Raw genomic sequence first — 12,587 nt, 5'->3', positions numbered from 1 at the left:
GCCATAACAGACCTGCTGCTCCTGAGGATGGAAAGTCAAAGATAGATGCCATGGTGACAACTGATTCCATTAGATTATTAAAGCTGTCTTTGGCTACTCTTCGTTTGTTCATGGGCACATTCAGAAGTGTGCCCACGCAGTCACAATTAGCACTGCATTTAATTCAGCTTTGACTGAGAGGAAGCAGCCGGGACAAACATGACTCTGTCTGCTGGTCTGATTCTGCTCCATCATCTTATTTCCCCTGCTGGTCGTCACTTATTGGCGCTTCATAAAGACAGAATGAGTGAGATTTCAGTGTGGTAGTATTAACTGTCCGCCTGCCATCCTCTGAGAAAACCAAAGTCAACTGTCTCTCCTGCTTTCCATTTCTACATTTCTCCCCTCTCTGCCCTTATATTTTCCTCATGTTGCTTTTCGTCTTATCTTTTCTTCCTTTGTTGCTCTGTTACTCTCTCCTTCTCTCTGGAGAAACCGAGGAGTCTTATCACAGTTTAATCTCCAGCTGAGTGTTGGCGGTGTGGGGCCCAGGCCAATGTGACTTTGTCGTTTATTCCGTGTCGGGGCATCTTAGAGGACGGCCGAGTGTTTGTGTTGAGGGTGGTCAGGGTGATTGAATTGCCTGAGTAGCCTCCAGGTGCAAAATAAGACAGAGAGAGAGAGAGAAGAGGAAAATGAAAGAGAAAAAGAGAGGGAGAGTGATTTTTCATAACAAGCGCAATTCAAACATGGTAATCTGATGCCCTTAGATATTTGAACACATAGCCAGACAGAGGGGGCTGCAGGCAACGGGAGGTGGTGTCTACTCTCTACGTGAGCGTGTGCACCCAGTAGCTTTATCTAAGCACTGCTGTGCTCTGCCTAGTGTGACAAGTGCTACTGCAGGGAATCTACATAATATGCAAGAGGCATATTAAAGTAAAGGATGGGGAGACAAAGAGGAGTAGGAAAGAAACTCCTCTGGAGGCAGATGAATGGGGGGGGGGGGGGCACAGAGAGATTGGGGGCCTACAGGTGAAAAAAGTACATGGGGGGTGGGGGGGCTTTGAACATTAGAGGTCACTTCCACACAGAACAAAGACTGGGTGTCTATGATATCCAGGTCAGTTCTCTCCAGAGGTCTGAATCACTCCTCTTTATGTATTCATAATGGACTTTTTAATTTGAGCGATGGGATACCTGTCAAATCTCAGCATTCTCAAGGGGAGGGCTCGTTGAGTTTTAAATGTTACCTTTTTAAACTAGTAATGGGCATTCTGGGTTTGAGAAATGTCATAAGAGAAGACAAGTTGGTCTTTTGCTGCACGCAGAAGTGTAAGAGGAAGCGAAAAACAAGACATATCTGCTTATCTAGAGTTATCTATCATGATAACACACCCTCTTAGTATATTGTAGTCACACAACCTCCAACCAGAAGGCAAGAGTTCAGGTCTAAGTGTAAGTCCTGCTGGGACTCCAGGTGTTTGGTTAGGTCCACGCAGTAAAACTACTTCGAAGAAAACTTTAGGACAATGACTTTTTACACCTCTGTGTACCACCACACGGGATTTTTAATCAGTCATTATGTAATTAAAGTTCAGACTTTCAGCTTCCATTCAAGGGGTTTAACCAAAGTATTTTGTTAAACTTATAGGAATTACATCCAGTTTTATACCTACAGTAATACCCATTTTTCAGAGGCTCAAAAGTAATTGGACAAACCAACATCATTTTAAATATAAGGATTGGTTTTAATACTTGGATGAAAATCCTTTCAAGTCAACGACTGCTTAACCTCCTGAGACCCGAGCTCCTGTTTGCGATGCATTTTCAATTTCTCCTAGATATTTGTGATTAGATGGACCTGATATGTGTATCTCCCAGTGACGTGCAGTCAGGGGAGGCAGGTGAGGCACGGCCTCACCTGTCATCGTGGAAATATAAAATTAAAAAATAAATTAAATGGTTATATTCATTCAGTGATTTGTATTTTAAAGTTCTTTTCCATTTAACTACACCATTTTTAGATTAGTTTTTTCAAAATCGCTGAATTTTCGCATTTGCCGGTCAAATACTAAGAGACGAACGGTGAGGCACCAGCCCGGCGAGCCGCACCACGGATTGCGCAATCCGTGGTGCGGCTCAGTATAGTCATTGCCAATGACTACTAACTGTGCTGGCATGCTATGCAGTGAGACCGGATTACTTTCCCTTTGCATGTGGCTATTAAAATGTTCTAACACTTTTACTATATGAACTAAATTTCTATATTTTAGCTGGTGTATATAATGCACAGTTTTTTTTTTTGTTTTTTTCATTAACAACTGTATGTGTGTGTAATGCATTCTTGTGTTGAGCGATCATGAAACTGCTGCGAAGAGACACTAGGTGAGGCACGCAGTTCTCGTGCCTCATGGTAGGGGGCGCTGGTGATCCCAGGGACTCTACGACTCCTCGGCGGCAAGCTACCATAAACAGTTAGCAAGGCCAGTTAGTTTTTCCTGTTGCTTGGCCTTATGTTCAACATGGAAGATTACATAACTCAACTGAAAGAATTTTCTAAACTGGACTTTCAATCGAAGCAGAAGATAATAATTAAAGGAAGACCAACACCGGAGCTAAAAGGTTTGCTTCAGACTATGTTAATGTTAAACAAAACAACTGTTGCCAATCAAATGGTGAATAAGCTATATGTTTGTAAATCTGATGTGATGACGTCAGTGCCTCACCAGTCACGACCCTCACCGCACGTCACTGGTATCTCCATATGTGGACGCAGGGTCTCAGGAGGTTAAAGTCTGGAAATCATCACCAAAAGCTGTTTCCCCTCCCTTGAGTTCCTCTTCTGTGCCTTTACTGCAGCCACCTTCAGTTGCTACTTGTTTCTGGATCTTGCTACATTCAGTTATGTATTTAATGACTGAACATGCTGTGCTGGGTTTAGATCAGGTGACTGACTTGGCCATTTAAGAACATCCCACTTCTTTGCTTTGAGAAATTCTTGGGTTGCTTTTGCAGTATACTTTGGGTCTTTATCCATTTGAGTACAACTCTGTGCACTTCAGAAATCATCTTGCTACTTCAGCAGACACATCATCACTGCTAGTTTCTCAGTTCCATACATGGCCATGCTATCATGTTTGACAGATGATGGTGGTGTGCTTTCTATCTATCTATCTATCTAGTCTTGGTGTTTTTGTGTTAGACATAGTGTACTTTGTAGATTCGGGATGACCAAGCCATAAAAAAAGCACACTATAAACAAATTCAATGGCACAGGAAGTTTCGAAGGCACATTTTCTATCACATCATTATTGCAACACAGCACTCATGTCTGACAGTCTCATTTGAGGATTCACTGGTCTGACACTCACTGGGATAATTTCAGTCTTTTCACATGAATGGGAAAGTGACTAGATATGGATAGATGGATGATTGTCCTCTTGAAACTGAGCTTTGCATCTTCATGGCTCACATCAATAAGAGATTTCTGACAGTAAAGTCGGCAAAGTAAAGGCTTATCATCATTTTCTTTCTTATCATTGTCAATGTCCTCCTCAACATCAGTGCGGCAAAATAGGGGAAATCAAACACAGGCAGCAGTTTTTGCTCTACCAGAACACACCGAGTACAATAATACTGTATTTAAATCTCATATGTGCTGCTTTTGATCTTTCAAGTTCTCTCACGATGACGTGTGCTTCAGATAAACTGAAAACTTGTTACAACTTTCAAATCCACAACTTCGAGGGTATGTATGGCTAGGGAAAAGGAATAAAAACATCAGACGAGCCAGATTTAGCAAAAAACATGTTTAATCTCTCCTTGATGCGTGTCTATTTACACGTAATAAATCTGCAAAATAGGAAAGAGCAGGATATTTACACGGGCGTGAAACAGCCAAAACCTGTCACAGCAGCTTCAAGTCTGAAACTCTTAAAAAGGTATCAGAATTCATAAAGTATTAAAACTCTTTAAGGTATTTTTTTCTTTCTACCTCTCTCCTTTTTAATCTGTGTGTGAAGTTATTTTATGTCCTCTGCTCCATCTCTGAAATGTACTTTAATCAAAGTGAACTCAGCAGGTGAGGAAGCTGGAGAGCTGGAACTGCTGGGGTGAGAAACCCGTGAGTGCTCCGGTTGGGGTCTGCGGTTAGAAATGGCAAATGATGCTAAGTTTAAATGCTGTGCGGTGATGTTTCTCTCAATGGAGGGTGCAACCCATATGGCCAAATAGTTACATTTGATATATGTTCATAAAATGGCTAAGTACAATAAATTAGTTTGTGGATTTTATTTATTTAATGAGAACCAGTGACAGATTTATAGCAATGCTGTTATTCGTTTCTTACTGAGCGTTAGATTAGAAGATTGATACCACTCCCATGTATGTACGTTTTATATGAACCTTAGCTTTAGCATAAAGACTTGGCAGACAGAAGCACCAGGTGGGCTTTGTTTCTTGCACCTTTATGAATCAAGGTTCATGACACTGAGTTTTACTGCAGTCTTCAACCCTGGACTATTACTGTTACATAATTCTTGAGTATCAAAATCCACAAATTATATGTCATGTTGCTTTAAATCACTTGTGCAACATGTAATTTTTTGTTATCATAAAATAATGACTTTCTGTTGCTATTATCTGTTGCCATGATTGAATAGTAACATGAAGACGTGCCCAGGCTCTGGCTCTTATGCATGAGTAACTTTGTGCAAAATAAATAATGTACATTCAACAAGGGAAAATGTACTTACTGAAAATAAAAAACTGGAAAGGCCTTTCAATAAAAACATCTGCTTTGCATTTTATCACTGATCTCATGTTGCTGATATGATAAATTCTCTGGAAGCAGTTCCACCTTTAAATCTGTACAAACATTTGTACAATAGTAAATTCAAAATGGCCAAATTCTTGTTAAATATGGATATAGCTACAGCTTTTTTGTAGACCCACATCTCAGAGTGTTAAAGGATTTATTAATATGAGGGCTACTTTGTTGGAATTTTGTAGGGGTCACTATGTTTGATGATTGTTGTCCATGAACAACAGTTCTGGCATGTTTGCAAAGTTTTGTTAATCTTTAATCATGTTTAGCCCCTTAAAAAATCTTTTTGTTTTAAAGAATATTTTAATAAGCTACTTCAAGTTCACTGCTTGGATTATAAGTAGCTAGCTAGGCTGCCTGTTCTTTTTCCTTTCCCTTCAAGCAGTGTTGCCAACTTAGCAACTTTGTTGCTAGATTTAGCGAGTTTTCAGACCCCCCAGCAACTTCTTTTTTCCAAAAAAGGGACTAGTGACAAATCTAGTGACTTTTTCCCATGACTGGCAACTTTTGGAGACAGCTGCGAAAGCCTAATTCCTCTGCCATCACCATGTTTCACACGCTTCCAATACCATGGGGGATTCCTTGCTCCACGCCTACCCCCTTCCCCCTTAGTGACTTCTAGTGATTTTTGCTACAGCCGCTGGGAAGTGTTGCCAACTTAGTGACTTTGTTGCTAGATTTAGTGACTTTTCAAACCCCTCCAGAGACATTTTCTGCTGACATCTGCGACTTTTGGAGAGGTTTGGAAATAGGCTGAAAACCTGTGTACATACAGCGCTCGACCGTACCTCGCTTCAGCTCTGAGGGACCAAGGGGGACCCTTGGACCTAAAGGAGGAGGAGGATTGAAGGTAGAGCTAGCAATTGGGTCCGGTCCATGTGCTTTTTGGTCATTCGTTTTTCCGTTTTGGAAACCGATAAAGAAAAACAAAAAAATGATTTCTTTTTTTTTTTACATTTTCATTTTATACTCCAAATCCATGCAATGAATTATATTTCTTTTTTTTCCCCCTTTGAAATCAAAACAGGAATTTGCAAAGAATAGGAAACAGAAAAACGTCCTGTGTTTTTATTTTTCTCAAACCGAAAGTTTAACACCGTCATCAAGGAAACTCAAGGGGCGTATTTGACGCGCCTTGAGTGAGTGTTGTTGTTAGTGTTGTTAGTTTACGGTTTTGGGTTTTCAGAGCTGTTAGTCAGGATAACTTTAGAACCACATTCTGAAACAACTGTAGACATGTTGACTGTCTTCTACGTCAGTCTCTGCGGTTATTTTGCATTGTTATGGAGAAGAAAGGGGGTTCTCCTTGACGAGAATTAGGAGATTGTGCATGGAAAATGGCTTGAGTAGACTCTCTGATGCACATCTGCAGGTAGAGGCATCAAAAGCCTAAGAGACAAGCATTTGCTATTCAGAAAAACAATGCAGTGCTCCATATTGCAGTAACTTTACAGTGGTCGATGGGAAAGTTTCTCTGATGCCACAAAAAAAAAAAAAGTATTTCTGGTTTAAGAAAAATAAAAAGACGGACAGTTTTTACATTTCCTATTCTTTGGAAATTTATGGTAAGACTTAAAAGGGGAAAAAAGAAATCTAATTCATTTTACACTGTATGGATTTGGAGTATAAAATGAAAATAAAAAAAATCAGTTTTTTGTTTTTCAATATTAATTTTCAAAATGGAAAATCAAATGACCAAAAAAGTACACAGACCATCTAGGCAAAGCATTAAAGTCATGAAGTTATTTCATAAAGTTCATTTGTAGTATCGATTTTTAGGACAGCCAGTAGCTATTTTCCTTACTGAGGAGTTAGCAACAGTACCGCTGGCAAGTTTTCTTCCAGAAAAGTTGCCAACAGTGCCTTCAGGACTCTACGCTAAACTAAGCTAACCATTGCCTAGCTTTGACTTCTCATGCAACATAGAACCATCAAAGTTTTATTGATCATCTCCCTAAACCCTGGCAAAAAAAAGTGAATAAGCACCTTTAGTTCATTACTTAAAAAAAAATCATAAAGAAAAAGCAATCTCAGTTTATATGTTACCTACAGAAATGTAACATAATTAGCTTACCTTAGTGTTCTGTCTCAATGGTAGTATAAAGACGAACGCTAGCTTCAAGCAAAATAAAACAGCCCTATTATACATGAACAAAGGAGATGACATTTATAATTTTTGAGGGACTTTTGTGTTGATTCTTCTTCATTACATTCACTGTTTGCAGGATACACTCCCAACGTAGTACACACCCTTAAATAACATTATTTTTTACATGATAAGCTAGGCTAAACACATCTCTGAGATCCCGATGTAACACATGACTGGTATCAGTCTAGTAATTGCATGTTTAAAAGGAAATGTATATTTACATATAATGCATTTCTCATGTCAATTTTTGACATGTACTTTGAACCATATTGGAATCATGTATATGGAAAAGCATATCATTTTCCATGTGGGTAGAGGCTGACAAGACACAGTGAAAACCTACAGTATGAGTCTGTCAATCGTCAAGAGAATCTCTCTCACCACCTCTTTTCTTTTTCCACTCCACCCTCCTTTATGGCTGTCTTTTTCTGCATGAAAAGAGAAAAGAAACAACACAGATGTGATGGAATGAACAATGAAGCGGTACCATGGCCTTCAAAGCACTTCCTCTGCCTTGCCTGAGTCTTTTCATGTTTTGCCTCAACAAGTGCTGTAGCAGAAAACAAGAAGCACAAAACTAAGAAATAAAAGCACCAAAAACCAAATTGGCCTTATCTCACAATGTTGTTGTTGTTGTTTTTTCTTTAACTCCCTACAAAATGATCCTAGGGGCAATGACTAAGGTTCACGCGTCTTTCAATATCACTAAAATCGTTTTTTTCAAGTCTTCATCAAAAGAACAACTGAGCAAGTGAACAGCAGTCAAACATCAGCGTCCACATCCTCAGAATGTTTCATTCATTCAAAGCAAGCAAAATGTGTTAATGAATGCCTGTACATGGAAGTAGCATTGCCTCAATTTCACCACTCATCGAGGATTAAGAAGAACACTAAATATCTTCAGTGAGCACTAAAATTAGCTTGTGGAACATGTGAAAACAGCAAAATCTCTCATCACAGAGCCATTCTCAGATTGCGGATGCATAAAGCTTTGGTCAGTCGCCCTGTATGTTATTTTACCCTGTGCAGATCAGTGGTTCAAGTATTTAAGAACATACAGTACGTTTTCATCCCGTCCAGGCACATGTTTGTGCTGTCAGATAAAATTGTGGCATGTTGGTGTGACTGAGAGGCTAATATTCAGGTTAGAGATTTGAATGTTCATTTTTAAAATGAATCTGGGGTTTTTTTTGTTTTTTTTTCTCTCAAGAGTTTTTACTTGACAGCAGCAATATGTGTTTGGTTTGGTGGCATCTGGCTTGGTAATTATGTGTGGAAAAATACTTAACTCCCTGACAACATGGACAAAGAAGGAGGCGAAAAAGTTCAAGAAGGTGCATTTTGGCCATACTGGAAGTCCGCAATTTACGTTAATGGCACAAAGTATGAAACAAGAGTTCGGTCTTGATTTCTGTGCGGGTATAATTGGAAATGATCCTTCAATAAACTGATTGTTTACAGATATTTCAGAGTAGCATGTAACAAACTTGAGCTATCTGCTGACAGCTGGCTCGTATGCAGCATGTGCCTCACAAAAACATGAAATAATAGATGTATTTCAACCTCTCTGTCTGTTTGGCAAAGCCTCAGATTGTAAGGATTGTTGCACAAACATAAAATCCAAGAGACGAAGGTGTAAATTTATCGCAGACTTAAGTAGCCGAAACACCGGTTGCACCAAATGTGAAAGTTACACTTTCAGTTCAAGCTGCAGAACAGCTGTGACAGAGTTATCACTCGGGGATGTGTCCGTTTGTGGTCCATCTGGTGCTTTTTAGGTGTTGTTCACACACTTTAGTGCGCTAGCTGCTAGTCTTCTAGCTTCACAGCATTGGAACAAACAGATTATTAATATACCTATCAATTTAGGATGAAACATGTACAGCCTTGGCTGCATATCATACTCCTAATTAAAATTCAAAAATGGTTCTTGATGCATGTTTCTTGAGTTATCTGTCACCAAGATAGAATAACTTAAATAAGTGGCTTCGTGCACGAATGAATCTGGTTGCATTAACTTCTAGTTATGAAAGAAATTCTTGTCTGTGAGGCTCCTAATGCAACTGCAAAGCTCTTCAAAGCCATCTGAACTGGTCTGAGGAACGTACTGTTAGCTGGTTTAAAGGCCCCTCCACTCTAACCAAAGGAAAAAAATGTGAGGGAAGCACTGCTGAAGAGGAAGAGAACGTCAATGATTTTGATGCACTGGTAACCGTTTTCTTTGAAGTTATAGTATTCTAAATAGTGCGTTTGATGCACTTAACCCTACTCTTTGACACTATTTATTCCCCATTTATTATCAAAGCAAACACATGTAGAGAAGTTTTTTTTTTTTTTAGCTCATCTGTGTGATCCGGGTGTTGATATGTCTGATCTGGTGGTCTGAAATTCATGACAAGCTTTTACAGAATGGAAGAACATATATATATATATATATACACATCACCTTGGTTTGTATTTTCTAGCCTTCATAAGTAGCTGTGTACACTCCTAGAGAAAAGGAATGTTTCTGAATGTAGGATTTTCAAAGCACTGCAAGTTAATGTGGAGCAGCACGTAGTGCAAGGAAAATATTTGCACTTTTTTTTTCTTCTTTTTTTACCCCTATAAAACCACAGAACAAAAAAAAAATAGAGAGAGAGAGAGAAAGGCCTTCAACTTGTACAAAAACACTCACATAAATCAAGCTACATTTCATTATCTTTTCATAAACCACATTCACATTTCAAAAACGGACCCTTTAGCTTTACTGTCATCGCTTCGGTTTAGAAAACAAAAACAAAAATGTGACAATGTCTTCTGCACAGCAAAAACTAGCCTTCATTTTGGATGGCACACCTTATAGAAAAAATGTTTCAGACAAGATGGGGAGTCTAGAAAACAAGATCAAGAAGCTATAAAACACAGGGTGTGCCAGGGATTAGCTTAAATGACTGCTTGGTGCCTCTGCAGCCGGCTAACACAGCATGAGGCTGGCTTCCACAGAAATGACTTTTGTCTCATCTAAATCAGCTGACCGGGCCTTGATGTATTTGGTTTCTCTAAAACAAACACAAAAGCACTGCAGGTCGGTTGGCTCATGGGCGGCTTCCAGACATCATTTGTCTTTTTACTATCTTCAGAGCCAAAGATGTAACGCGCAACGGCCCCGAGACCTCATGAAATATAGAAAGTGTCTGTATGATATATTTATATATATATTTTTGCCATTTACCTACTTTAAAACTCTCACTTTCAGTCACTAAGCATGACAACATTTTCATCATAGCACATTTCATCTAACGAAAAAAAGTCTCTTTGCACTAAACAACATTCAAAGTAAAACATGGCACAGGACAACTTTTCCTCGTGTGTTTTCATAATTTTTCATCTCGGAAATATCAAATCTTCTCAAACGGATCTTTTGTACATTGAAATGAAAAACTTTTTTTTCAACTTTTCATTTGTTTTAAAAACAGAAGGTTTGTATTTATATCTATATATATATATTCATATATCCTCTTCTCTGTTTTGATTTAGCTTTGTTGTGCAAATTCAGCAGTAACACAAGAAGTGGCACAGCACTGGGGAGAGTAGGCAGTTGGACGGGCAGAATCAAATGCAGTAACAAATCAAATACGGAGTTATGAAAGCGACAACATCCTTTGTTAGACTACAGTGGACTTGTTGTTGATTGAGTGTTAGAAAGTCAGTACTGGAGGAAGAGTTTCCCTGCAAAGTCCTTCCTCCTGGTTGCCCTGCAGTGGCAGCAGCGGGCTGCCGAGAAGCCACTCTGCTGAAGAGTCTTTGAGCAACACACTGAATCTCTACCTGCTCTGTGGCTGCTGCTCTGTAGCGGTCCCTGACCTCTGACCTCCCTGTGGAGGACAGCAACGGAAAAGAAAGAAATTCCTCGCAGGAATCAAGTATTGTGGATTTTTATAGGCTCACAGTCAGAACTGCGACCTTGGCTGTCAAAGGATACGAGCTCTGGGCTGGTACCTTTCCTGTAACTGTTTCAGGTCCAGCTTGATGAGTTTCTGGTCACCACTGTGCGTGTACCATTCCTGATTGTGGCCAAAGCTGCTCCCATGTAACTGTAGATGTGATGAGGAACTTGATGAAAATAAACGCTCTCCTGAGCTGAGGTCCAAAATCGGCTGAGGTTGGGGACGCACTTGATTTGGTTGTTATGGCAGGCTCAGAGAAGAAGAAGAAGAAGAAGAAGAACAAAAAAAAGAGGGGGCGGAGGATAAAAGTCAACCCGGCTGACGGGGCTTGAGTTCCAAACTCTGCTGTCTCTCGAGTGTGCTGCTGCTGCTGGGTGCTTGTGTTCTATCAGTCCTTTCTGCTGCTGTAGATTGTTGTTTGTGACGGTGATGGCGACAGACTTTAAACGTCGAGGGTTAAAATGTCAAGGGGCGTCAAAGTTGTCGAGGAAGGCGTGTTGGTTAGCCAGTTCTTCTGCTAGCTGAGGCGTGTGATTGGCCAATCCTCAGCTAGACAGAGCCATGGTGTCAATGACCTGTTCCAGCTTGCCGCGTAGTCGCTGTCTGCGTGACTGTTCATCCTTCTGTAACGCTGACAGGATCTGGACACATGGAAGGAAGGAGATTAGAAAGATGTCTTTAAACCTTGAGCACGCAGCAGCGCAGCGTGGGCGCTGCCATTATGCTCCTTTACCATAAATCCACAGATACATACTTCAGCGAATGTTGTTGCTAATTTCACTTTACTGGTTAGTGACTACAATTGGCAGGGCTGCCAGGGCAGGTGTTGTCTATGATTGCACGTTAATTGCCACTAAGGATGCAAACAGGAGTGTGCTATTTTGCATGACGTGAATGAGGAAAGGTGCAGGTTGCTTAGTGTGAGGACGTGTGCATTTTATCTTTAATTTTTAACATATCTGTCTGTGTACATTTGTGCCTGTGCATGTTAGACGATGGGGACCATCCAGCTGTCTACATTTGGATAATAGGTCATAATGAAGGGGAGCAGTTGGTTTGAATAGAGCCAGCTGCAAACACCCAGCTTAACTACTGTTATACTGCTGGTATGGAAGAATGGAGACAAGGAAAGTGGGGGCGTAACTCTCACCGCTTAAAAGCATGCTAAAGGTTGAAGAGGGAGAGGTGCATGGTATAGATATAAGGCTCTTTTTTAAAATAGCACACTGTGTGCAAGCGTATTTCATCAGCTCACACAGAAGCAAATAACAAAAATACACAAGAAATGCACAGAAAGCTGTTGCGAAAAATTTGTATTCAACCCAATTTCAGCTACTTCCTCATTCAAGTTTACCCACTGAGCATTTTCTGTTGATCAGAGGTCTAACAGATTTGGTTGTGATAAGACAGCTACGCAAAGTCTAGTTTGTGTAGCTGCACACAAACTAATATTACCAGACCGCAATTTCTACACGCAAATGACATTAATGTCTTATTTGCACAAACCCGCACAGTCAAAACTTATTGTTTCTACTCTGCAGCGTGACGTGATGGTGCAGCGGTTAGCACTGCCCCCTCATAGGCTCTGGGTTTGAATCTGCGGGCTGTTTCAGGAGTTCGCAGATGTGTTGAGGATGACGAGATGGCTTTTTTGAACTAAATGTGGAAGCACTGGGACATCTTTTGAACAGCCTGAGAAGAT

The 12,587-nt window shown here is 40.2% G+C and overlaps 1 protein-coding gene across 1 annotated transcript in view; it reads right to left on the bottom strand.

Annotated features, from left to right (window-relative positions):
* Positions 1 to 6,489: 6,489 nt before the first annotated feature.
* The window catches only part of LOC115782672 (plexin-A1-like), a 263,180-nt gene continuing 257,082 nt past the window's right edge, over positions 6,490 to 12,587 (bottom strand). Inside the window, exon 32 of the mRNA XM_030732999.1 lies at positions 6,490 to 11,526. Coding sequence (XP_030588859.1) covers positions 11,431 to 11,526 — 96 coding nt within the window. The 3' untranslated portion in view covers positions 6,490 to 11,430. The remainder of the gene's footprint in view (positions 11,527 to 12,587) is intronic.

Source organism: Archocentrus centrarchus, chromosome 7 (genome assembly GCF_007364275.1).
Source record: "Archocentrus centrarchus isolate MPI-CPG fArcCen1 chromosome 7, fArcCen1, whole genome shotgun sequence".
NCBI lineage: Eukaryota > Metazoa > Chordata > Actinopteri > Cichliformes > Cichlidae > Archocentrus > Archocentrus centrarchus.
This window is presented reverse-complemented; position numbering and strand designations above follow the sequence as displayed.